This window comes from Oncorhynchus mykiss, chromosome 1, assembly GCF_057628025.1.
Source record: "Oncorhynchus mykiss isolate SJ-2025 chromosome 1, ASM5762802v1, whole genome shotgun sequence".
Taxonomy (NCBI): domain Eukaryota; kingdom Metazoa; phylum Chordata; class Actinopteri; order Salmoniformes; family Salmonidae; genus Oncorhynchus; species Oncorhynchus mykiss.
The window spans coordinates 16,998,134-17,024,669 of record NC_143022.1 but is presented as its reverse complement, the minus strand read 5'-3'; the positions used below and the strand labels follow the sequence as shown (position 1 = coordinate 17,024,669).

The 26,536-nt window shown below is 41.7% G+C and overlaps 3 protein-coding genes and 1 non-coding gene across 8 annotated transcripts; 2 read left to right on the top strand and 2 right to left on the bottom strand.

The window, feature by feature from the left end:
- Nucleotides 1-1,494: 1,494 nt before the first annotated feature.
- On the bottom strand, nt 1,495-12,722 carry LOC110489937 (thimet oligopeptidase). Its single transcript, XM_021562998.3, has 14 exons — nt 12,540-12,722; nt 11,304-11,510; nt 9,939-10,087; nt 9,271-9,378; nt 8,933-9,035; nt 8,460-8,617; nt 8,005-8,140; nt 7,191-7,333; nt 4,172-4,395; nt 3,475-3,676; nt 2,939-3,125; nt 2,637-2,765; nt 2,350-2,486; nt 1,495-2,091 (listed from the first exon to the last, which is right to left on the bottom strand). The coding sequence occupies exons 1-14, from the start codon at nt 12,550-12,552 to the stop codon at nt 1,930-1,932; spliced, it is 2,058 nt and encodes a 685-aa protein (XP_021418673.2). The 5' UTR covers nt 12,553-12,722; the 3' UTR covers nt 1,495-1,929.
- On the bottom strand, nt 8,763-8,888 carry LOC118966758 (small nucleolar RNA SNORA16B/SNORA16A family). The gene has a single exon (XR_005053642.1). It is a non-coding gene; the product is annotated as a small nucleolar RNA SNORA16B/SNORA16A family (small nucleolar RNA).
- LOC110490009 (small glutamine-rich tetratricopeptide repeat-containing protein alpha) lies at nt 12,681-19,045 on the top strand. Its single transcript, XM_021563124.3, has 12 exons — nt 12,681-12,824; nt 13,453-13,601; nt 13,733-13,836; nt 13,921-14,011; nt 14,775-14,874; nt 15,047-15,151; nt 15,266-15,401; nt 15,486-15,548; nt 17,519-17,556; nt 17,715-17,915; nt 18,089-18,211; nt 18,357-19,045. The coding sequence occupies exons 2-11, from the start codon at nt 13,502-13,504 to the stop codon at nt 18,198-18,200; spliced, it is 1,050 nt and encodes a 349-aa protein (XP_021418799.3). The 5' UTR covers nt 12,681-12,824; nt 13,453-13,501; the 3' UTR covers nt 18,201-18,211; nt 18,357-19,045.
- Nucleotides 19,046-20,649: 1,604 nt separating this feature from the next.
- LOC110490068 (zinc transporter ZIP3) lies at nt 20,650-25,936 on the top strand. 5 transcript variants are annotated; one of them, XM_021563247.3, is made up of 3 exons: nt 20,650-20,733; nt 23,110-23,441; nt 23,828-25,936. In XM_021563247.3, the coding sequence occupies exons 2-3, from the start codon at nt 23,232-23,234 to the stop codon at nt 24,563-24,565; spliced, it is 948 nt and encodes a 315-aa protein (XP_021418922.1). In that variant the 5' UTR covers nt 20,650-20,733; nt 23,110-23,231; the 3' UTR covers nt 24,566-25,936. The 5 variants fall into 5 exon arrangements, with proteins under 5 accessions (XP_021418922.1, XP_036806994.1, XP_021419006.1 ...); XM_036951099.2 differs by having other exon boundaries at nt 20,693-20,745; XM_021563331.3 differs by having other exon boundaries at nt 20,726-22,813.
- Nucleotides 25,937-26,536: the final 600 nt, after the last annotated feature.

The window sequence follows — 26,536 nt, the reverse complement described above, 5'->3', positions numbered from 1 at the left end:
CTGTACAGAGCGCTGACCTCAACCCCATCGAACACCTTTGGGAGGAATTGGAACGCCGACTACGAGCCAGGCCTAATCACCCAACATCAGTGCCCAACCTCACTAATGCTCGTGGCTGAATGGAAGCAAGTCCCCACAGCAATGTTCCAACATCTAGTGTAAAGCCTTCCCAGAAGAGTGGAGGCTGTTATAGCAGCAAAGGGGGACCAACTCCATATTAATGCCCATGATTTTGGATTGGATGTCCGACGAGCAGGTGTCCACATACTTTTGGTCATGTAGTGGACACTCAATGGTTTCTCTAACGTGGCTCGACAGTGATCAATCCTCAGAGATATGTTAAGATTATAATTATAAAGTAACAGTTGTGTTCTTAGGACAGTGTGTTGTAACAGCTTTATGGTAGCGATTGTAACAGTTGTGTTCTTAGGACAGTGTGTTGTAACAGCTTTATGGTAGCGATTGTAACAGTTGTGTTCTTAGGACAGTGTGTTGTAACAGCTTTATGGTAGCAATTGTAACAGTTGTGGTCTTAGGACAGTGTGTTGTAGCAGCTTTATGGTAGCGAGTGTAACAGTTGTGTTCTTAGGAGTGTGTTGTAGCAGCTTTATGGTAGCGAGTGTAACAGTTGTGTTCTTAGGACAGTGTGTTGTAACAGCTTTATGGTAGCGAATGTAACAGTTGTGTTCTTAGGACAGTGTGTTGTAGCAGCTTTATGGTAGCGAGTGTAACAGTTGTGTTCTTAGGACAGTGTGTTGTAGCAGCTTTATGGTAACGAATGTAACAGTTGTGTTCTTAGGACAGTGTGTTGTAGCAGCTTTATGGTAGCGAATGTAACAGTTGTGTTCTTAGGACAGTGTGTTGTAGCAGCTTTATGGTAGCGAGTGTAACAGTTGTGTTCTTAGGACAGTGTGTTGTAGCAGCTTTATGGTAGCGAGTGTAACAGTTGTGTTCTTAGGACAGTGTGTTGTAGCAGCTTTATGGTAGCGAATGTAACAGTTGTGTTCTTAGGACAGTGTGTTGTAGCAGCTTTATGGTAGCGAATGTAACAGTTGTGTTCTTAGGACAGTGTGTTGTAGCAGCTTTATGGTAGCGAATGTAACAGTTGTGTTCTTAGGACAGTGTGTTGTAGCAGCTTTATGGTAGCGAATGTAACAGTTGTGTTCTTAGGACAGTGTGTTGTAGCAGCTTTATGGTAGCGAATGTAACAGTTGTGTTCTTAGGACAGTGTGTTGTAGCAGCTTTATGGTAGCGAATGTAACAGTTGTGTTCTTAGGACAGTGTGTTGTAGCAGCTTTATGGTAGCGAGTGTACTTCAAGTGAAAGTCTAGAGCCTCCTTTTACCAGACAGGATACTGAATCTGTCAGAGATACTGACCAGAATGAGTTTGAGGTCCCATGCTCAAGGTACAGTACATATTGCAGCTCTGCAGAAACTGGAGAGCTACTTCTTCTGAGAAAACTGACAGAAGTCAACAAATGCCGACCAAAGGGTCAAGTCAATTCTTAGTGTATTTTGCTCTTCCTTACTTGAATACAATTGCAGTTTAAAATATACTTCCAAACTCAAAACACAGCACAAAAGGGGGGAAACTGGGTGATGTTGCATGCAGAGCAATCTTTCCCAACCCTGGTCAGTACACATTTTTAATGTAACCCTGGACAAGCACATCTGATTCAACTCATTGAGGCCTTGATGATTAGTTGACAAGTTGAACGAGGTGTGCTTAATAAAACTGTGTACTGTTGGGGTACTGGAGGACCAGGGTTGGGGAACACGGCTGTAGAGCAGCAGAAACGGGAAATTCTTCTCTTTATCAATTCTTGTCTTCGTCTGGGTTTTTTGTTGTTGAAAATGTAGGTCCCTTGTGCCTGTGTCCTAAGTGTATGATTGGTTGGGGATGTTTACACTGAGCTGGCTGTGATTGGTCAACAGGCACATGGAGTGTCCGCCTCCAGCTCAACCGTTAGTCCTTTGCTCAGAAGGAAAGATTCCTGCTTTGGCTCCCGCCCTAGGAAGTTCTTCAGCATCAGTTCAGCATCCTCAGAGCCTCCGGGCTTCAGGATAAAGTTTCTGTAGTCAAGCCCCACCTGGGAGAGATGGAAAAAGATCTCGGCATTAAACAGGAGGCCATTTTAGTCAAAAAACAATTACATTTCTGTGATGGTGAAATCTTTGGAGCTCAAAAACCAAAGTCAGATGACATGACTCCAGTCCTGGAGGGCTGCAGGCAGTCACTGCTCACTAGCATCAATAACCAATGACCCCTGATATAAATGACTAGATAATAGCTGAAGATGGTCAAGTATAAAAACAGCATTGTAAATAACTAGCTCAGCTGTGCCAACCTTTGGGTTCATGATGCCCTCCTGCTTGAAGCGGGCGTAGAACATGTCCATGGAGTAGACCTCGCTCCAGAGGTAACCGTAGTACTGGGCGTCATAACCACCTGCCAGGTGGCCAAACGTGGCAGGCATGTTGGTTCCTATGGGCACAATGGCAAAGAGAAAGGATTGTTTAAAAGCAGTGACAATGACCATAGGAGTTGGCAAGATGGCACAAACATATCTGGGACCAGGCTACCAAACTACAGCTGTGATGGTGGTCTGGCTCATTAGTTGAGGTTGTCTCTGACCTGAGGATGCGGGCACACCCAAGATCTCCTGGCACAGCCGAGCATACTCCTCAGCTGGGTCCAGGCCATTCTTGGTGTGGAGTGCCTGGTCCACCTTGGCCAGGACAATCTGACGCAGGTTAAACAGACCTGCATGAGAGGGAGAGAGTTAACACAACACACTGATGATACCTGTAAACCAGGTAGTTCATCAGGAGTCTGGTTGGTGACCACAGCCCAATAACCCAACCTCCAGCACTGGTGTACAACGTGTTAAGAGGTGTTCTATTAAGGAACCAGGAAATGTATTCGTGGTGACCCACCCGTGTTGGCCAGCCGGGACTTCATGAGTTTATCCAGCAGGTCGTCGGGGATAGGGGCGCCCGTCTTGTAGTGTTTGGACATGCGCTGCAGGGGCTCTTTCTCCCACACCCAGTTCTCCAGCATCTGGGAGGGCGCCTCCACAAAGTCCCGCTCCACGTGAGTCCCGCTGAACATGGCAAAGTCCGCCTGGTAGCAGCAGAGACAGAAGAGAGATGGGTATCTGTTAATAAACTAATCCTGAGGTGTAGTAGGTTTTAGTAGTTCATATCAGTCTGAATAAAAAACATCATGCATGTATAATATGAAATCTATATTTTAGATTGAATGATCAGAGGAGGACAATGCCTTCTCGGGCATTAAAGTGACATGTAAGAAGTCCTTGTTACAAAGTCTTTCAGGTGGACTTGACAGGAAATGAACAGCCAGAGTGGGAAATATATTAACCATCACACTAAAATGCCTTTATTCAGACAAACATTAATTTCAGTGCACAGGAACAGAACAATGCTGTATACTAGTAATGACACACACACACCTGAGCGCAGAGCTGGTGCATGACATGGCCAAACTCGTGGAAGTAGGTCTCCACCTCGTCATGCTGCAGCAGGGACGGGGCATCGGCCGTGGGCTTGCTGAAGTTGGCCACCATGGCTGCCACCGCCATTTGGCGGGTCCCGTCCGACAGCAGACAGCCGGGCTGCAGGCCGAAGCAGGCAGCGTGGCCGTACTTCCCCTCTCTGGGGGGCAGGGGGGGGAATTAAACACAATCACCATGACTGTTAAACATGACTGGCTAAATCTTCGTTTTTTTTTTTATTGTCTCCCTCATTATGTTGATGAGCAAAAGGTGAGCTCCTTCTCTAATTTAATTGCAGTTTAACTTAATTTACAAAATGAAACCGTAACTCTGCAGAGCAATGAAATACAGATTTCTTCCCTTCAAAACAAATGATAATAATGATAAAATCCTTATAAAAGATCGATATATCAAAACAACCATACAAAACACATTGCTTTGCTTTTCATGTATTGATGTGAATATTGATGTGCATATTGATGTGTATGTATATTGATGTGTATAGTGTTTGATGTGTGTACAGGGGACACATGTTAAAGAGACCTTGGTCTCAGCATGAATCCTTGTTAAAATAAAGGCTAAATAAAATAAAATAGTAAACCAAAGGCGGCCATCTTAAATCCTTTTCAATCTCCTCTGCTTTCCTCCGACTCACCTTGGGAAGAGGTCCAGGTAGAACTGGCCCACCACCGTGCCCGAGGTGCGGTCCTTGACGCAGTAGAGGGTGACGTCGTCGTGCCAAACTGGGGCGCCCTCCACCAGATCAAAGGTGAGGTTGAGCAGCTCCTGGTAGATGTCCAACAGGCCCCGGGTCACCACCTCCATCGGGAAGTACTCTTTCAGCTGGTTCTGGTCCACCGCGTACTGGGTCTCCTCCACCTAAAGGGGGGCAGAGCAGAGGAAATAGATATAATTAAACACTTCAACTTTATTTATACCCCCAGGGGCAAATATAAACCACATAGCCGAAAGGGTCAGCTCCAGCGCTGCAGTAAAAAAATACAATGTTTAAACATAAATATACACACACACACTGGGGAGAACAAGTATTTGATACACTGCCGATTTTGCAGGTTTTCCTACTTACAAAGCATGTAGAGGTCTGTAATTTTTATCATAGGTACATTTCAACTGTGAGAGACGGAATCTAAAACAAAAATCCAGAAAATCACAAATGTAATTTATTTTACCTTTATTTTACTAGGCAAGTCAGTTAAGAACAAATTCCTATTTTCAATGACAGTCTAGGAACAGTGGGTTAACTGCCTGTTCAGGGGCAGAATGACAGATTTTGTACCTTGTCAGCTCGGGGATTTGAACTGGCAACCTTTCAGTTACTAGTCCAATGCTCTAACCACTAGGCTACCCCTAATTTGCATTTTATTGCATGACATAAGTATTTGATACAACAGAAAAGCAGAAATTAATATTTGGTACAGGAACTTTTGCTTGCAATTACAGAGATCATACGTTTCCTGTAGTTCTTGACCAGATTTGCACTCACTGCAGCAGGGATTTTGGCCCACTCCTCCATATAGACCTTCTCCAGATCCTTCAGGTTTCGGGGCTGTCGCTGGGCAATACGGACTTTCAGCTCCCTCCAAAGATTTTCTATTGGGTTCAGGTCTGGAGACTGGCTAGGCTGTATGATGGCAATTTGCATATACTCCAGAATGTTATGAAGAGTGATCAGATTAATTGCAAAGTCCCTCTTTAACATGCAAATGAACTGAATCCCCCAAAAACATGTCCACTGCATTTCAGCCCTGCCACAAAAGGACCAGCTGACATCATGTCAGTGATTATCTTGTTAACACAGGTGTGAGTGTTGACGAGGACAAGGCTGGAGATCACTCTGTCATGCTGATTGAGTTTGAATAACAGACTGGAAGCTTCAAAAGGAGGGTGGTGCTTGGAATCATTGTTCTTCCTCTGTCAACCATGGTTACCTGCAAGGAAACACGTGCTGTCATCATTGCTTTGCACAAAAAGGGCTTCACGGGCAAGGATATTGCTGCCAGTAAGATTGCACCTAAATCAACCAGTTATCGGATCATCAAGAACTTCAAGGAGAGCGGTTCAATTGTTCTGAAGAAGGCTTCAGGGCGCCCAAGAAAGTCCAGCAAGTGCCAGGACCGTCTCTTAAAGTTGATTCAGCTGCGGGATCGGGGCACCACCAGTACAGAGCTTGCTCAGGAATGGCAGTATGCAGGTGTGAGTGCATCTGCACGCACAGTGAGGCAAATACTTTTGGAGGGTGGCCTGGTGTCAAGAAGGGCAGCAAAGAAGCCACTTCTCTCCAGGAAAACCATCAGGGACAGACTGATATTCTGCAAAAGGTACAGGGATTGGACTGCTGAGGACTGGGGTAAAGTAATTTTCTCTGAAGAATCCCCTTTCCGATTGTTTGGGGCATCCAGAAAAAAGCTTGTCCGGGGAAGACAAGGTGAGCACTACCATCAGTCCTGTGTCATGCCAACAGTAAAGCATCCTGAGACGATTCATGTGTGGAGTTGCTTCTCAGCCAAGGGAGTGGGCTCACTCACAATTTGCCTAAGAACACGACCATGAATAAAGAATGGTACCAACACATCCTCCGAGAGAAACTTCTCCCAACCATCCAGGAACAGTTTGGTGACGAACAATGCCTTTTCCAGCATGATGGAGCACCTTGCCATAAGGCAAAAGTGATAACTAAGTGGCTCGGAGAACCAAACAGCGATATTTTGGGTCCATGGCCAGGAAACTCCCCAGACCTTAATCCCATTGAGAACTTGTGGTCAATCCTCAAGAGGCGGGTGGACAAACAAAACCCCACAAATTCTGACAAACTCCAAGCATTGATCATGCAAGAATGGGCTGCCATCAGTCCGGATGTGGCCCAGAAGTTAATTGACAGCATGCCAGGGCGGATTGCAGAGGTCTTGAAAAAGAAGTGTCAACACTGCAAATATTGACTCTTTGCATCAACTTCATGTTATTGTCAATAAAAGCCTTTGACACTTATGAAATGCTTGTAATTATACTCCAGTATTCCATAGTATCTGACAAAAATATCTAAAGACACTGAAGCAGCAAACTTTGTGGAAATTAATATTTGTGTCATTCTCAAAACTTTTGGCCACGACTGTATTTTGATTTGTTTAACACTTGTTGGGTTATTACATGATTCCAAATGTTTTATTCAATCGTTTTGATGTCTTTACTATTATTCTACAATGTTGAAAACGGTAAAAAGTTTTAAAAAATAAAGAAAAAACCTTGAATGAGTAGGTATATCCAAACCTTTGACTGGTACGGTGTGTGTATGTATATATGGTGTAGAAACTATTTAATAGTTTCAAGCTTTATTAGTCATATGTAGGGGATACACATGGTTCCTTCTCGACAATGCAACAATAATAAATAATAAAAAATAAGAATAGGAACATGAAGTAAATGGCTCAGTAGAATATAATAACCATTTTAGCATGAGTATAATACAGGAAGGCACAATTTATAGTCCAATATTTACACGGGGGATTGGGGGGAAATACAACAGAACAATAATCTTTGCATCCTGCAACTCTGATATCATCCCACACCGATGTATTGATGTGTTAAATAAATCGCTGTTGGGTCACTGAGCATAACAGAGTTGTAGACATTTGTATTTTTTCCCTCCTCTGCCCTACCTGGGTCATGAAGTAGCGCGTGTCCCAGGCTTGCAGCTCGCCATTGAAAGGCAGGCTCCTCTTCTGGCACTCCTTCTCCTTCAGCGCGAGGATGACCTTGCGCTCCTCCTCCCCCAGGGGCTTCAGCTTACGGGCCAGCTCCTCTGGAAAATAGAAACATTACCTTATTGTCAAAGGTACACAAAGGATATGTGTATACTCCGAAAGACCGACAGACGTTGGAGCAAAGCGGTAGTAACTAGTGTGTGTGTGTGTGTATTGTTTTTTGCAATGTGAAACATTTTGTGTTGTAGCAGTTGTGTTTGTTAATGCATAGTTGAGTGTGAGCAGTGCCCTCAACAAATACAATATGACATGAAAACTTTGACTAAAATGGAACAGGGTGGTTACGGCCTCTGGGGTCAGGGGAGTATAGGGAAGCAGCTGCAGCACACACACGTCTACATTTTTTATTGTCAGATACACAGGATAGGTGCAGTGAAATGTGTTGTTTTACAGGGTCAGCCAGAGCATTACAGTGCCACTGGAGCAACTTAGGGTTAATTATTACATATTTTTCACATTGTCGGCACAGATATTCAAATCTGTGACCTTTCGGTTAGTGGCGCAATACTTTAACCGGTAGGGTACCCGCCTTCCCAATACTTTGTTTCTGATAGAACTGACAGCAGCCTCTGCAGCTAACAATAGTAAACCACAAACAACTAGCCAAATTGTACACTGGTCAGTTGAAAATGGAATCGCGGACCATAACAACCTTTCAATGAGTTGTACGAACTGAACTCCTTTCTCAACCCCTCTCATCTCGACCCACCTAGGAAGCCAGCCACCTTCTTGCCAGACTTGGCCATGTTCATCTCCAGGACAAAGTCAGTGTGGGTGGTGAAGCCCAGCAGGGAGCTCTTCTGAGCCCTCAGCTGCACCAGCTCTTTCAGGATGGCAGAGTTTTCCTACACCAGGAGAAAATTACAGAGGTTGGAATCTGAAATGAATTCGAGGGGACCATTTTTCGGGTTATACTTGGTGCTCAGAGAAAATAAAAAATGTGGAGCTGAAACGCTGTCTATCATACTTTTTGGCTGAAATAAACTTAATGGTACATTTCCATGCAGCAGTTTGACTTTATTTGAGAGGGCTCAGCAATTTTCTTGCTTCGAATACTTTCTCTGGCCATTGCCGTGTTTAAAAAAAAATATTACAGTAGGGTACAAAATTCTCTTCCAATACCGGATAGTATCTCTGTCTCACAGAGAACAGACAACGGCTCACCTCTTTGCAGCGAGAGTTGAAGGCCTCCTCCAGCTTCCTACGGGTCTCAGGGATGAAGCACTTCTTCATGGTGGGGAAGTAGTGAGGGTACTTGAGGGTGATCTTCAGCTTGTCCCCGTCCTTCTCCAGCGAGCTCAGGAAGTCCTCGGGGAGACCGCCTAAAGTGCATCGTCATACATGTCAAGTCATATTTCTGGATTTGCTTTCAATGATACAGCGCTTGTTGCTTCTTTTTTAAGCAATTCAATTGGAAACCTGAAAACTGGACTAGAAACAGAGATCATTTTCCTGAGTACAATTTACAGGTATCTTTCCCCTGAATCAGTTATTGCCGAACTGCACTGCCACCGTCGGTGAAAGTTATGTTTTTGGCATTCTTTTGACCGTGACTTCTACAAAAGAACAGGGACCGCTTTGATAGGTGTCTGACCAAAGATCAAAAATCAGACCAAATCAATATCCTGTGAACTCACCCAGCTCCTCTCTGGTGAAAACCAGACTGGTGGTGTCCTCGTTCAGGTGTTTGTTGAAGTCAATGCACAGGTTGCTAAGCTTCTTCTTAATCCTTTTGACTTCCTGTTTTGAGATCGAAGTAAGACAATGGGTTGACAATGACCCTAATGATCAGAGGTAGAGCTGGGTTCAAATACTATTAGAAATAATTTCAGATACTCTAGCTGTGCTTGTCTGAAGCACTACAGGCAGGCTAAAGCAATCGCTCATTATTGGAAAGATGGCAAATAGTATTTGAACCCAGGCCTGATCAGAGTATGAGCTTTGGAATTTAAAACCTTTCAGTAAAGTCCCTTACATCCTGTGTCTCTTTGGCCAGGTGGAGGCCATTCCTTTGGCCCAGCTTGATCAGCCTCTCCATGTACCTCTTGGATTCATCAGTGAGCGTGTCAGCGTCAAGCTTCCCCTGTGAGAGGACAAAAAGCAGATCTCAGCTGATGAGCATGATTCTGCACCCAGCTTTGCATAGCCATAGGATAATTCTAAAGACAACATGATGAGGCAATAACATGTGAAAACATACAGGCCTCACTTACTGAGATCCTATCGGTACATCGCAACAGGCCAAACGGAGTTTTCCCCTTCTTTATTAGTCCTGATCCCTCAACAAAGTATTTATCAGCTGTACTGATCTGATGAAGTGGGCAGATGAAAGCACATCTACTGAGTGTGTTTTCAGATCAGTTTTCATCAGTCAGACTGCAGATGAAGAATAAAGAATAAATAAAATGTTTTTCTTCCCCTTAATAGGTTGTACCTCACAGATAACTACTTTATTGAGGAAAAATGTACTCACTACGACTGATATGTGGTTGTCTCACATATCTTAAGAAGAATGCACTAACTGTAAGTCGCTCTGGATAAGAGTGTCTGCTAAATTACTAAATGTCAATATAAAGAGATGAGGACAGGAAGCCACTTCAGACTATTGAGATGGACCTCCTTTATTGACCTCTTCCTCCTCACCTCCAGTGCCACGATCCTCTGGTAGACGTCCTCCCTCATGCTCATCTCCACGTCAAACTCGGACAGCTTCTTGTCAGCGTCGGTGCTGGCCGTGCGTACGTCCTTGGAGGAGGACACGTGCTGAGGGAAGTCCAGCATATTGCGCTCAACTGGAATAACATGTCAAAATGCAAGAGTGAGTAGGTATTATGAGTGTCATTTTCTTTGCAAGTGATTTGTATTATTATTTAAAACAGGGAATCGCCCTGAGACCAAGGCTTCTTTATTATTTAAACATGGAGTCCTGCACACAACTATACAAATTCACAATTCCAATGCAATAAAAACATGCAACATTTAAAAGCAATTTAAAAAAAGTAACTTACAAAATAAGATCATGAAAAAAACATTCCTCACTAATAAAGTAATCAACTGTATCATGACGATGATTATATTTGGGGCTTTTTCAGTGCTCAAAGTGCTTTCGTAACTGAAAGAGGGGGACTCACCTCATCCTTTACCAATGTGTAGCACCCACCTGTAGTTTATAAATCCAGTCTAATGTGACAATTTTCAGCTTGAAACATAAGCTCAGGTTTTGGGAAATGTGCATTGTGATGAAACAGTTAATAAAGGGCCTAAAATGATGAGAGGTGGGATAGTGATAATAAAAACATGCTCTTTTGTACATTTTGTATGAGATATTTTGCTGCACCGGGTTTATAAAAGACTACAACTGCATGATGTAACATGTACAGCCCAGTGTCCACTGCCTGTGCCCTGGTTTCAAAACAATGCCAAAAACACTATTGTGGTGAGCATAGGCTGGTCAGCTATTCTTTATGTAAAAAGTGCTGATTTGTCTATAACATTGCATACCTCTTTCCTGCCAACTCAGACATTTCCCCATCGCTTACAATGGCAGTGGAGTAGATGCTAGGTGTGGTTGCTATGAACTGCTGGACTGAACTGATTATATATCTTTAGTTTTGTTTTTGTGAAACCTGCCCATCAGCTACCAACAAAGTGCATGGACTTGTTCTTTGCCCTCTTCACACAAGTATATTGGTTCTACTGAACAAATGCACCAATTATGTATCAACCTATTTATTTTATTTAACTAGGCAAGTCAGTTAAGAACAAATTCTTAATTACAATGACGTCTTACCGGGGAACAGTGGGTTAACTGCCTAGTTCAGGAGCAGTTACTGGCCCAACGCTCTAACCACTAGGCTACCTGCCGCCCCAAACCTATAGGTTCCTACATAGAGGAAATTATATTTTCACCGCACTGCTGTAACCTTAATTCAGTAATTTCAATTCACTGTCACAATAGAGGAAAGGGGTTAAAGAAAGGTGTCTTTTTGGAGTACGAGTCTCACCCACCTGTGTACTCCACCTCTACATCAGCGAGGGATTTCAGGGTGTTCTCATAGGAAACACTGGCCAGGTCCAGGGCCCCAACACAGTCATACACCTTTTTGGTCTTGTCAATAAGCTCATCTGAGAGCTGATGGATTTGCTCGGGGGTCAGGTCCCAGCGCAGGCGGTTGTCAGCACACACTCGCGCACCACTGCCAGACGCCACCTCTCCTGTGGGGTGAAATAAGGAATGGTCACGAGTTGGATGGTTCGTCTTGGAAAAGGCCTAACTGCTGAACTGTGAGGAAGTGTACAGGTTATAAGGAAATAGCTTTTTTCCCACTATGGCGGCATTCAACGGCATTTGCTATAAACTATGCCTAGTTTCAGCATCAGCACTGCTCACGTGGTCAGAAGATACTGTGGCTGATGTACAATCAACACTACTGTGACCGTCTTTACACCCCATAAAAATACTATCTAGCAACAGTTCAGTGCTGCCCTTAAAACACTAGCAACCAATTGGCAGTATGCAAATGACAACCCATGATAGTAATAATAGTGTTGACATTTCTACTATTTAATCTATGGAAACTATGTGGATGTGCATTGTAGTAGCTAATCCAGTGATACTTTGGGGTTCAACACTGATTATCTAACACAATTAGCTAACGCTAGCAAACTATCGTTTAATTAAATTAGGCGGTTGTCATCCTCCCTACTGAAATATATATCTAGCTAGCAAATGTAAGAGGACATTGTCAGTACAGCTTACTTTGTACAGCTTACTTTGTACAGCTTACTTTGTACAGCTTACTTTGTACTACACAAAGATTGTAACATTTGGAAGGTTCCGGTTCATTATCAAAACGCGCCAGTGGGATTCTTGCCAACTTGTAATCACGCCTGGATTTTGATCTAGTTGGCTAGGTAGCTAACTGAATGGGACGGATGCATGCTGTATTGTAACTAGCTAACTATCAATCGTGTTAGTGCGTGGCTAAACTGGTTATTTAGCTAGATGCGATGAACCTGCAGGGATGTGCTTGCTTGCTACAAACAACATTTTAATAGCATGCAATACATTTTCTGTTAAATAAGGTTAACGTTAGCTAACTAACGTAAAGCGTTAGTATCCAGAAAGCGTTATCAAGTCCAGCACAGACTGACGATTGAATATGCAAAACGTTGATCTTATTCATTTGACAAAGACCTGTTATAAAATACCCAATGTAATATTAATGAATTTCGTAGACTCACCTGTCGGTGCCATATTTCAGAAATCTGAGAAGCAACGTTCGCGGTGAGTTTTACAGCCTGTGGTTGACGATGCCAATTCAGCGATTAGGGGTTTTGACCACTGATGTTTCCCTTAGTTACCACAGCCACAAAGTCAAAATTGGAGGCACGCACACTGACGTAAGGACGCATGCTTCAGCCTACGCAGATATGACGCGTCACACATGCGACGAAAATCAACACATTTTTTCCCCCATCACCACCAGCTAACGTTACTGCAAGGAACGTCTGAAGCAAAGGCAACTGGTAAGAATAATTATTGCTAGTTTACACATTTGTATATATGTTATATTGTGTGGCATAGCTGAACGTTCTTTAAACCACATAGCTATCTGTCAGTTGAGTAAATCGGGGTAAAGTGCTCAGAAAGCCATGTTATTGCCGTCATGTCAGTAATGCTAAGCTAGATAGCTACAATCAAGATACTAGTTAGCTCTAGTTAAGCTATCCACGTAAGTTTAAACAACTCCCTACACGTAAACAAAATTAGCTCGTCTGTTTATGTGGCAATACACCGAGTGCTTTCACATGGCAGGCCAACTGCTAGTTGTGTTAGCCGTATTAGCTAGCAGCCGACCATAAGCAACTTACTAGAACAGTCTAGTTAGCAACGTCACCTGCCAAGTAAACTAGCTAGATTGTTAGCATGTTTGTTGTTAGTCTAGGATTAGTTTCGTTTCTTAATCCTATCTAGTCACTAGCGGACTAAACTCCACGTTGAACTTAAATCCGCTATCGAAACAGATGGTAACGTATAGGCTTTTTTGTTATGTAGCTACAATAGAAATGTAAGAGACAATTAATCCCAACCAGTTGCCAGTTATTTACAGTGGATGTTTTTTTATACATACATCTCATTAACTTTCTTCTTCAGGGTCCCTCGCAATACACATTCTACTGAGAGGTTTGGACCTCAATCCAAAATGACAGACACAAAGCGTCTTGCCATCTCCATCATTCAGTTTCTTCATGATCAACTGGGCTCTGGGAGTCTATCATCAGATGCTCAGGAAAGTTTAGAAGGTAAATTGGAGTAAGGAAGCCAAGAGTCAGTCTGAGGAGATGGGTTCTCAGCCTACGTTGGACGATGGCCAGGGACTCAACTGTGTCCAGTTAGTGTCATTGCCATTCCTAAACATCTGATTATTTTTCAGTTGCAGTCCAATGCCTGGAGACTGCCTTTGAGGTCTCGACCGATGACCAGACCCTATCTGTCACTCAAACATTACCAGAGATTTTTGCCTCTGCGACACAGAAGGTAGACTCAAAAGACATCCACTTAATATGAAGGTGATTGTGGCCAATGGGCCTTTGTCTCAGATGTGTTGACTGTCTGTTGCAGCATCCCGAAACCTCCCAGGTGAAAATAAACACAGCCACAGATTCCCCTACTGAGGAGGAAGTAGCAGAGGCAGAGAGACTCAAAACTGACGGTAGGACCTCCCCGTAATAGTTTGTGCATTACTCAGTCTTCACGATCAGCTTTAGTATTTTATTAGGATCCCCATTAGCTAAAGCAGCAGCTACTCTTCCTGGGGTCCACATAAAATATGACATTATGGAACATTAATAGACAAGGACAGTACTATGTTCTTTAAAATAAGATTGTATGAAAATGTGCACTTATGCCTTGACATTCCATGCATTGTGTACTCATAATCATCATCAATGCTAATGGCTATACTGCTGCAATTCATTTCTCCCATGCGTGCTCTAGTGCTACAACTGCTTTCTCTAAGCCGGCCCTGATATCCTTATTTCACAGCTCCAGTGTTCTGTCACAACACCAGAAAGAATCTCACAACATGGGGAAAAAACAGAAACAATCCCTGTCCTTATACCTTTAGCAGTCTGACTCTAATATTATCAACAGATATGAACATTTGAGTCTAACATCCTCAACTTAGTACAAACACACTGGCAGAATCATGTGTTTACCATATGTGTCCTTCCGTCTGACTTCAATGCTAAGCATAATCATGTGATGCAAAGATGCTATTGAATGTTAACACAACACATGGAAATGTGAAGTTCAATCAAAGTCATTTAATCCTGCTCAGTTCCCCTGATGTGAACAGATCCACATACCACACTGAACGTTGCGCTCCCTCTAAAGTTCCCATGACGTGTACGTAGCTCTCTTCAAATCTAAGAGCTGTTTGTAGGCCTATAATATTTGTATTTTCTTTATGGCAGGCAATGATCAAATGAAGGTTGAGAAATTTGGGGCAGCTGTGGAATTCTACTCAAAGGCTATTGCCATAAACCCCCGGAATGCAGTCTACTACTGCAACAGGTATTGACCAACAAACTCCTGAACTTGGAGGACTCTGACAATTAGTCACACATTGTGTATGCCCAAATGCACATTTTGACGATTTTCACTCATGTATGCAGCTTTAGTCAAGCAATAAATCAATTTCAGTTTTTGTGAGGTACTGCTAATTGTATGGAATTGTTTTTGCTAGGGCTGCTGCATACAGCAAACTAGGCAACTACGCTGGAGCAGTTCAGGACTGTGAACTTGCCATTGGGATTGACCCAAACTACAGCAAAGCATATGGAAGAATGGGGTAGGTTAGACACTAGCGTTCAATATTACCGTGGACATGGGCTAGTGTGTTGCTGCTTTGTTATTGACTGATGATTGTGAACATACATTGACTTCAAACGTCCCATGCTTCCAGGTTGGCTCTAGCCAGTTTAAACAAACACACAGAAGCTGTAGGTTATTACAAGAAAGCCCTAGAGTTGGACCCAGAGAACGACACCTACAAATCCAACCTGAAAATAGCAGAGCAGAAAATGGAGACTCCAAGCCCGGTAAGTTGGTAACATCTCAACCACAATGGAGAATACATATCAGTTGTAATATATCATTGTTGATCATGTTATTTATTTGTTCAGACAGGAGGAATGGGAGGAGTTGATCTGGCTGGTTTGCTCAGTAACCCTGGTTTCATGAACATGGTGAGTTCCATGAAAGCTGAAATGTGTAACTTTTTGGGTGACCTGACCAAATACACATAGAAATAGGAGTTATAGATCTGTCATTGTCTTTGAAAGCAAGTCTAAGAAGCAGTAGATATGTTGTGTGCTATTTCTGTGCTTCCCATTCTTACATTTAATTTTTGCATCTTTTATGTTTTGTACACAAGCTCAAAATACAATATTTTTGCTTATGGGAAATATGTATTTCACAGCGGTTTAGATGGTACAATGATTCTCTACACTAGCTTGTTTTGTCACACAAACTGAAATTAGGCAAACACATCCCCCCCACACCCATAAAATGGCGGCGCGATTTCTGCCTAGTGCAGCTTTAACTAAAACTGGCCTTTTTCAAATGGAAAATACTAGGAATGACAAGAGAACATTAATTGGCTAATGGCAAACAAGCTGCGTCAACCATAAACAAAAAGTACAGCCATCATGCTCGTAAACAATTTATAGTGTTTAAAAGCCATATAAAGTGCCTTCAGAAATTATTCACACCCCTCAACTTTTTCTACATTTTGTTACAGCCAGAATGTAAAATGGATTAGATTGCGATTTATCTTGTCACTGATCTATGCACAATACCCTTTTTTTGTCAGAGTGGAATTCCATTTTTCTTTTAAATTTGTACAAATTAATTAAAAATGAAAAGCTGAAATGTCTTGAAACAAAGTATTCAGCCCCTATGTTATGGCAAGACTAAATAAGCTCAGGGGTAAACATTTGTTTAACAAGTTGCATGGACTCACTGTGCAATAGTGTTTAACATGATTTTTGAATGACTACCGTATCTCTGTACCACACACATACAATTATCTGTAAGGTCCCTCAGTCAAGCAGCGAATTTGAAACACTGATTCAACCACAAAGACCAGGGAGGTTTTCCAATGCCTCACAAAGAAGGGCACCTATTTATAGATGGGTAAAAAGCAGATATTAAATATCTCTGAGCATGGTGAAGTTATTAAATACACATTGGATGTTGTATCAATACACCCAGTCACTACAAAGATACGGTCGTCCTTCCTAACTCAGTTTTCAGAGAGGAAGGAAACTGCTCAGATTTCACCATGAGGCCAATGGTTACTTTAAAACAGTTAGAGGTCAATGGCAGTGGTAGAACTGAGGATGGATCAACAACATTGTAGTTACTCCACAATACTAACCTAAATGACAGAGTGAAAAGAAGGAAGCCTGTACAGAAACATGCATCCTGTTTGTAACAAGGCACTAAAGTAATGCTGCAATAAATGTGATAAAGCAATTAGCTTTTTTATCCTGAATACAAAGTGTTATGTTGGGGGCACATCCAATACAACACATTACTGAGTACAACTCCATATTTTCAAGCATAGTGGTGGCTGCATCATGTTATGGGTGTGCTTGTAATCATGGTTCATTCTGCTATCCACCAGACACTGGGGGATTAATTTGCCTTTCAGCAGGACAATAACCTTAAAATGCAAGGTCAAATCTACACTGGAGTTGCTTATCAAGAAGACGGTGAATGCTCCTGAGTGGTCGAATTGAAGTTTTAACTTATATCTATGGCAAGACCTGAAAATGGTTGTCTAGCAATGATCAACAACCAATTTCACAGAGCCTGAATTTTTGTATTTTTTTTAAAGACTGATAGGCAAAAGTTGCACAATCTAGGTGTGGAAAGCTCTTTACCCAGAAAGACTCTGCTGTGTTCACTGTCAAATGTGCTTTTACAAATTATTGACTCTGGTGTGAATACGAATGTCAATTAGATATTTCTGTATTTCATTTTCAATAACATTTTAGAAATGTCTAAAAACATGTTTTTAATGAGTTTCCCACTAGTTGGAGAGGTGTTCACCCCCCAGTCGTATTTATGAGATGTCATGAATGCAGCATATGTAGAGAAGGTTTACTGAATTAGAAATCATATTGACATTGTTAGGGCTGCTTTGTCCTAGGCGTCCGGTTTGATGAACAACCCACAAGTACAGCAAATGTAAGTTATCCATTAATTGTCTATCAAATAAATGTGTTTTTTTAGATGCAGCACAAGGACTTTGTAAATTCACTCTGAGATTCCACAATTAGTTGTGAAAAGTAGGGCGCTTTTAAAGTAAATGCATGTAGACCACCTTTCTTGTCTGTATTGTACAGGATGTCGGGGATGATGTCAGGAGCTTATGGGCCAATGGGAGCTCCAGCAGTGCCTGGGTTAGGAGCAGGGTCAGGGTTAGGAGCCGGACCAGGGTTAGGAGCCGGACCATTAGGAGCTGGACCAGGGTTAGGAGCCGGACCGGCAGCAGGAGTTGGAGTAGTGGGAGCTGGTCCAGGTGACATTTCTGGTCTCATCCAAGCGTAAGTCTACCACCAGCTCTACTCACTCTGTGCCAAATATTACTTGTATATTATACCCGTAGCATCAGTGATAAAGACATGATAACATTTTAATGTGAGTATTAATAAAATGCATTGTTTTTGTGACTTGTACTTGGTAACTGCCATTCCATCCCCTCGCTATGTCCATTTAGGGGCCAACAATTTGCGCAGCAAATGCAACAGCAGAACCCAGAGCTAATTGAACAGCTGAGGAGTCAAATTCACAGCCGGACACCTAGTGGTAGCAACGAAGAACAACCTTGACCCTCAGACAGGTAAGATTAACATTTTTAAATGGTTATGGGTTGGTCCATGTGTTGCAGATTTGTACTGGGTTTTTGCAATGTCTTCTTTATTCCCCTTTACAAAGCACACATGTAGAGCTAATCATAAAGTTGTCTGCTCTCCCTTTTCTGACAGAGGAAGATTTGTGTGGAGAAGTGAAGACATGGATTTTTTTTTTCTATGTATGATTTGTATTATCTCCCAACTCTATGGACAAAAAGCTTTTCATCACTGAGTAATTATTGCATGTGTGCTCCACCCCCCCTGTCTTTAAGGAAACTGATCAGCAAAACCTTGCGGGAATGATGGAATTTGATAAACCTGTTAACAGATATCTAGTCCGAAGTGTCTGCAATGTCACACCAGTGTAGCTCTTGGTTTAGCTGTTTAATGTTACTATTCCTTGCCAGTGAACTGTTGTCCGAACTGAACACCCCCCCCCCCCCCCCCCCCCCCCCCCGTGAACTACATGCAGCTGCATCACTTGAGCTTTATCATTTCAGGTACACAGAAACACCTTGAGATTATTATGCGATGATACAGTTTAGCAGTCATATAAATTTGAGAAGCATCTATTTGTACAAAGAAATACTGGTTGGCAGGGATGGTATCTAGAGTACTGGCAATATTATGGGAATTTCAAATTAGCATATCAAATAGGACCTATTGGTGTCCTCCGTAATCCAGGAGTTGTTTAAGCATGATACACTGTTTTTGTTATTTTATAATGCGAATGTCAATGTTACACTGTTTGGGTTTTTTTCTAACGTGGGTGGCTGTCTGTTTTTGTTCACAATCTTTGATTAAATCATACTAATAAATTACCCTAACATGTTTGCTTGATTTTTAAACCCATGTGTAATTTCAATTTAGGAAATTAATTGAAATTAAATTAAATTCCATTTAGAAAATATATTCATGAATTAAAGTTTTGACTTGATTGCATTGATATTGATGCATTTTGTACAAAACTAAACTCAGGAGTTTATATTTAATTTACAGTAGAGAAACCTCAGTCATCTGGAGACCTCTGTTTACAAAAGCCCTTCATCGAAACGGCATCACTTAGCTCATTGCAAGCTTTTGCTGCGCTCAAAACTCGTAAATTTCCAACTTCAGTGTGTTCAAAACAACTGGGAACTTCAGTAAAATAACGAGCCTTTGCTGGGAATAGCGTTTTCAATGGTCGTCCAAGTCGGAAACTTGGAATCTTTATACAACCAAAGATTATGGATGTACTATCAAGATGCATGTCTCTCCGCACTGACAATAGGTGGGGGGGCGCATTTCTTTTTTTTGTTCTTCATATTCGACACTCATTGCTCTCCATAAAAAAACACCCCAAATACAATAGGATTTTGAGAGTTCTTTGTCAGAGGCCATATTGTAGAATGGAAATGTTAAATGTACTGTAGAAAAAAATATTCTGGAATGATTTCAATTGTCTAGAGTATGGGCTGGTTTCCCAGACTCCATTCACACCTAGGCTTAAGACTGGAGAGGACGGAAGAGGGTGAGTTGGAATATGCAATATTTAGCTTGGGTATAAGCATGCTAGGGGTATACCAGATGAGACGAGCTGACCGTGGCCCCTATTGCAGCATAAACACAGGGGTATCGAGACTGGCGCCGTCCAACGCCAACCCTGAGTGCAACAAGCCAGGGACTCGGCCCCCTGTAATAGTAAGTGGTATGGAATCCCAGTTGAGATTGGAGAGTCGACCAAGCAGAGACCGCAAGGATGGTTCATCAGTCCAGTACCTTGGGACCTGATGCCTCTGCTTGGCTCTCAGCATTAGGGAACTAGCGTCCTGTCCAGGAGGTAGAGGCTACTAGTACATCAAACTGCCTTACGTGACAGAAACAGGAGAGGCTTCTGCCCATATGGGCCGCACAGACCAGGATTATTTGTCCAAGGCTTAGCTACGTAATGTAATTTACTTGAATTTACAAGACTGAAATCAAGCCTGAGTCTCGTATAAGAGGAGCTTTGTAGGAGAAAGCCCTGTATCCATTTGTTTTCTTACATATTGGAGGAACAAGAAGTCCTGCATCTTGTGGTTCTCTTCTGTTTTTCCTTTAACACATACTCTATTGCAAGTTTTCACGATGCGAGATAGAAGTTAAACAAGTTAGAATAGCAGTTAATTTTTATTGTTAGCTTGATGGATGATCTAACATCGATTAACACACACGTCTGTCTACTTATTGTAGCTATCTAACGTTAGTCATCAGAGTTAGCTAGTTTACTAACGACCTAGACTAATATCACTCCTTTCTGTCCAGACGCTTTATAAATTTTGTTTACAACAAATGTGGTCCTTGTCTTCTGTTTATAATGGTTCAGATTGTCTTCACGAGGCTAGTAAAATACTTCTGCAGACGGGACTATGACGTATCGTTTACAAAATCGATATCCCTTCTAGCCAGTTGTCTTGAAAGCATCTCCACCAATCAGAAACGTTTTCGTCATGTGAACAGGAAGTGTTACGGGGGGGAAAAGCTGTGAAAGGTCAGTGTAGAGGTATTTCATATTTCTCGTCAAAAAGCCCGATAGAAATTATTATGTAGGTTTCAGCTGCTGGGAAAGCTTGCAACGTGACGCAAATTAATATTAATGATAACTAGCACCCACTTAAAGCTTTGTTTTGTGAACTGGTCGACCCGATAATTTGCCAACGTTATGTTGACATGCGTGCTAGTTTGGCTAGAATAGCTATAGGGGTCTTCTCATAAACTAGGGTAACGTTACCAGTGCGCTGGACAACTTTGTTACAGGTGTTGCTAAATCATTGATAATCTGCTTATTATTTTCATGTCATTACATTAAGATATGAGGGGGAACATAGCTATATAACGTTATATTCAATAATATTCACGAGTTGATTTAAAACCGACGTTTATTTAACCCATTATCATGGTTGGTGTCTTAAAAACATTACTTTTCTGTCCTTGCATTTACGGCAGTGTAAATTGTAGTTGTATCAAATATTAAGCATAAATCAGTTAAATTAGACATTCAACTTGAACCCTGTAAGAATCCTGGATCTAGCTGTCGGACTGTTTTTTTTTTTGTATAGAGATCGCTGAAATATTTCATGTGATTGTAAAATCGAATGCTTCTAACCGAAAGTCACTTTACCTTGATACTTAACCCAAATCCTTACTGTCATTAACATGGTTCTTCAACAATTTAGCATAATACTTGTCAGATGTGCATTAGGTGTCAAGCTGTTTAATTACGCGGTAATAGTCTATCCTATTTTACACGTCATCATTTGATCCAGGAAGGAATTTTCTCAATGACAGTCAAGTGACGAACAGCTGTTGTGATGGTGCATACGATGCACCAGCAGACACAGCCTAAGTGCTTGAAAGAAGGTATTCGCGAGGAATGTCCAGAATATATTGGTTTATTCATTAAGCTGATGAAGACAGTTGTGCCTGGATCCCCATTGAATCTAATATCCTTAGGGAATTGATTTTGATCATGTGATTTACAGCGTTAGATTTAACAGAGAGGGCATCAAGGTAATGAGTTCATGTTTTCGTGCTTCCGATTGGACACGGGGTCTATTGTGCGCAATTGTGTAAAATAGACTATTGTGCAACACCCCCACACTATTCTTATTAATTTTTCTGGATCTAATGACAAATGACATAGCCCAGTGGGCTTCTTCACCGCATGATTTGGTAATGAAATAACATGACAAATACATTTTGGTTTCATGTTACACCTCAATAGGCCTACAAGGGGCTTGAAGTAGCCTACTTGAACTTTAATTTGGAGCTCAGAAATTGAAGTACTAGTATAGGCGCATTGGCAATTTTAGCATGTACATTTTGGTGGGGCAAACCCCATATCGCCCTGGCATATTACATCATTTATGCAGCAGCTTATAAGACATTTTTGGACTCACCTTGTGTGCGGCGGTCCTTCAGTTGCAAATTTTGTCATCGAAGGAAGAGGGATTTACAATTCTGAGTCGGATGACAAAGCGTATTTTCCCAGTCTGACTTCCCAGTTGCAATGCTTGCGGTTTGCCACTGTTACCGATTCCTTCCAAACAACTCCTTGTTGAATTTGCGATGGCTGATGAGCACCGATATGTTTTATCCATAATTTCTCATTATTTCTCTTCATATGACAAAGATTAAAAATGATTTGCCAGTAGATTGTCTACTTGATTCATGATAGGACTGCAAGCTAAGATTTTGAAAGTAAGATGTTGACATGATCAGTCCAATCAAAGCTACTGTAGATATGTGATTTGACTTCATTTTATCTGTGTCCAGTTCTTATCTAAGTCTGTGGCTGAACCCAATGGGCTCACATTTTTTATATCTACCCTTACTAAAGGTGGGTTAAGTAGTGTCCCCATGGTTGACAGAACACTGAGCCAATCACGGTGCAATGCTCAACAGCGCTGAGTTAGGCTGAAACACCTGCATTTTGGAGCTGCCTGTTTTGTATGTGGCTTTATTAACTTGTTTTAATGTTGTTTGCAAACTGATATGTGACACGTATTAATTCCAAATCTGGTTTTTGGTCGCTTAATCATTATGAAAAGAGCGATGGTACGATTCAAATGGTGAGATTAATTCTACTGCTATTCACAACCTTATTATGTGTGCCTGCAATATGGATTTTTGTCCATATTGCCCAGCTCTAAATTACACTTTGCAACATTCAAGATTGCACATCTAGCTATCACAGCTGTTATCATGTTGAATCAAACCAGTCAACAAGGTGGCCATATTAGCTTAGTTAAATGATAGCTAGCTAGCTGTTCTAGTTTCTGACTGATTGTCATGACAAATAAAGCTATAAAAGTTTGTTTGCACATCTTTGACATTTTTCTTTTTTCATTTGTTGTTCATGTCACAGCTGGAATTGTCTCTGGGACCAGGATGACGAGACTCTCTGTGACCTGACAGAGAAAAGGAGCAGAAGAGGCTTTGAGGGTTATGTGCCACTCATATTACTGAGCAATACCATATCTGGACATCATGGAGCTTGTAGTGGCCAAGGTCCTTTGCCTTCTGGGAGTGTTTGCCCTCATGTTGGCTGGGATTCTTGTCCCAGTGCGCCTAATGATGCAGGTGGATTATGAAAAAGCCCAAAACTACAGGAAGGCTCTTGCACTCTGCAATTCTTTTGGGGGTGGTGTATTTCTGGCCACTTGCTTCAATGCTCTTTTGCCAGCAGTAAGAAACAAGGTAGGTAGCCATGTCTTATCAAAAGGGAACCATGGGGCTCTCTCAGAAGCTTGGCTGATGTGTAAAACCCATGAATTCAGACAAAGAAGTGTAATGAAGTTCGTACTCAAAAAGATGTCGTGTAAAGCTTACTTCAGTATTCAATGTTTTTAATTATTTTCACTGCATCAGGGATAGCGTACACAGACGTCTCGGCTTTACAGCTTTCTTCGGTGTGTGTAGGTCTTCAAAACATGGTATTTTGCAGAGTAAAATGTATTTTAAATAAAAAAATTAAAAAGATTATCTTTTTAATTATATTCCGACAATCTGTCGAAACCGCAACCATTTTGCTGTTGCAGAATGTTTATATGCTGATGTTAATTTATTGAGTGTCTTTTCTTTAGGTGGATGAGGTCCTAAAGCTGGTGAATATAACCACAGACTACCCCCTGGCAGAGACCATGATGATGCTGGGCTTCTTCCTCACCGTCTTTGTGGAGCAGGCAGTGCTCACCTTCAAGAAGGAGAAGCCATCTTTCATCAACCTGGAGACCTTTAACGCAGGGGTCTCCGAGGCTGGAAGTGACTCTGAGTATGACACTCCATTCATTTCACCCACCCGGGGCTCCCCTGTGGGCCACCACCATGGGCATCACCACGGACACCTCAGCCCCACTGAGCTGGCCAGAGCTGGGCCTCTGCGGCTGGCCAGCCTGGTCCTGGCTCTCTCTGCCCATTCTGTGTTCGAGGGGCTGGCCCTGGGCCTCCAGGAGGACGGGGCCAAGCTGGGAAGCCTCTTCCTGGGGGTGGGCATCCATGAGACCCTGGCTGCCGTAGCTCTGGGGGTGAGTGTGGCCAAAGCTGCTTTGCCCATGAGGGATGCCATCAAACTGGGTGTAACGGTCAGCCTCATGATACCCATTGGCATCGGACTGGGCATGGGCATCAATAGTGCCCAGAACCTGGCAGGCAGTATTGCCTCTGTGGTGCTCCAAGGCCTGGCTGCTGGTACTTTCCTCTTTGTCACCTTCTTTGAGATCCTGTCTCGGGAGCTGGAGGATAAACATGACAGACTGCTGAAGGTGCTCTTTCTCATACTGGGCTATGGGGTACTAGCAGGCCTAATGTTCATCAAGTGGTGATGGGCAGAAGAGGCCTTTTTAATGCACTGAGATGTCTATGAGTATCTTACTGGCCACACTTTGCATTGTGTGCACACCTGCACTACCACAGTAAACTTTTTTTGTTTTGATAAAGGGGTAGAGTAAATCAAGTTTAATAGTTTTTTTTCCTTTGCATTTACACGGGGACATGTTTGCTTACTAAGTAAGGCTACGTTACTGTTTTAGTTTCTGCCATAGTGAATACTCCCATGTTCCTGCCATTGAGTAGCAATAGTAAAGTCAGTCACTTTGACAGTATGCTTTTGCATGTGTTGCCAGACACATGATTACATCTCATGTAGAGATATCAGGAAAAGTACTCTATAGCACTTCAAGTAAAGACACTGTTGTCTTATTGGCATTTTGCAAGATGAGTGAAGTGATATACAACTTTATGTTATAAGTAGGTTAACTACTGTATCCCTAATCAAATATAAGAACCAGTTCCCTGGAAACCTTTTGAGTAGCCTGTTGTATGGTCCTGATATCTATCGTCCGAGATGAAATCCATGGTCTACTTTTTAAAACAAATTGTATTTTAAACATTATACATTTTAACAGGGAGTCACATTGAGAACCATGTATCTTTTTATAAATGATGAGGTACAGGTTTTATGGGTAGTAGAAGGTCTATTATATTTCATATTTTGTTTTAATGATCATGAAGGATGGGAAGACCAATGTGGTCTCTACTGTACATTGTTGTCACATTTGTGCTGTTTGCAAATAATGGGATCCCTGTGACTGAAACCTTCAGACTTGGAGCTCTTGTTTGTATTATGTGTTAGGTGTCTTTGCCACAGTTCGCTATGACAGATAATTTTATACAGCTTCTTAGATGTAATTTAGCCATTTTCAACTAAACACTCCTATTTCAAATACTGCCCAGGAGTATCCTTGTTTGTTTCTTTTTTTTTTCTTTCTCCTAATGTGAATGTGTAGAACTTGATTTGCAGAAGCCACTTACTGAAGGAAGCCTACAGGTAAAGGTACATTTATCAAGTTCAGAACTTGCTGCACTCTCTAAAATCTACATAAGATCAATTCAATTGTTGTTGGTCACATACACATATTTAGCAGATGTTATTGCGGGTGTAGCAAAATGCTTGTGATTATATAAACATATAGTAGGCTAGGTCAGTTTGAATTTGTCCATGTCAATTTGTGCTTTTAGGGACTTTTAACAAAAGGAAACATTAATTGCTATTTTAATGCTGTATTCCAAAATAAATTGTACTGCTAAATTATTCAGTGGCAACCAGATTTCCTTATATAATGAGCAGTGGAAATGCACATACGTTATGACTTGTATTGCAACATGGTAATGGTTTAATAAACTGCTTTATGTTAGATGAAATAGTCATCCTTCAAGGAAAACTGTTTGCAATGTTATGACAATTCAATTAGTTTCCTTTGTTGAAACTATACCATGTTTTGGCAGTAAAAGTTTCCAGAAATTTGAATTCGATTGATTTTAGCACTAAAGAAAAACCTTACCCACTCCTTGGCCAGAAAAGTCTTTGCCTTCTCCATTCCAGTTGGTGAACTGGCTACTGGCCAAAACTATTGTTACATTTTGGATTTATATTTTTCAGTGTATTTACATTCACACCTTCAATGACATGTTCCAAATGGCACTTTTCCAAGTAAGGAGATGTGAGGACTAGAATTGGCAGTACTAGAGTAGTATCCTGTTAAATACATCTAGAGGGTCAGAATAGACATGGTTTTGACACAACGCCCTGTTCAGCATGTTAAAAGTTAAACTTCTAGCTAATTACTGAGTGGGTATTACTGAAGGTTCTGAGTATTCCCCTACCAAAATAATTCCTATCAAAGTAAATGAACCATGGGAACAGTCAACAGTGATTCAAATCTACTACTGTAATAAATATGTTTCACATTCTCAAACATGATGGGATATAACAACCATGGGTATAAGGGGAATTC

Coding starts and splice junctions, on each gene's coding strand:
- LOC110490068 (XM_021563247.3), top strand. CDS start 23,232: ATGGAGCTTGTAGTGGCCAAGGTCCTTTGCCTTCTGGGAGTGTTTGCC. Junction 23,442..23,827: donor TGCCAGCAGTAAGAAACAAG/GTAGGTAGCCAT, acceptor TCTTTTCTTTAG/GTGGATGAGGTCCTAAAGCT.
- LOC110490009 (XM_021563124.3), top strand. CDS start 13,502: ATGACAGACACAAAGCGTCTTGCCATCTCCATCATTCAGTTTCTTCAT. Junction 15,549..17,518: donor ACCCTGGTTTCATGAACATG/GTGAGTTCCATG, acceptor GCTTTGTCCTAG/GCGTCCGGTTTGATGAACAA. Junction 17,916..18,088: donor ATTTCTGGTCTCATCCAAGC/GTAAGTCTACCA, acceptor ATGTCCATTTAG/GGGCCAACAATTTGCGCAGC.
- LOC110489937 (XM_021562998.3), bottom strand. Junction 10,088..11,303: donor TGTAGAGGTGGAGTACACAG/GTGGGTGAGACT, acceptor ATGTTATTCCAG/TTGAGCGCAATATGCTGGAC. Junction 8,141..8,459: donor TCAACTCTCGCTGCAAAGAG/GTGAGCCGTTGT, acceptor CTCCTGGTGTAG/GAAAACTCTGCCATCCTGAA.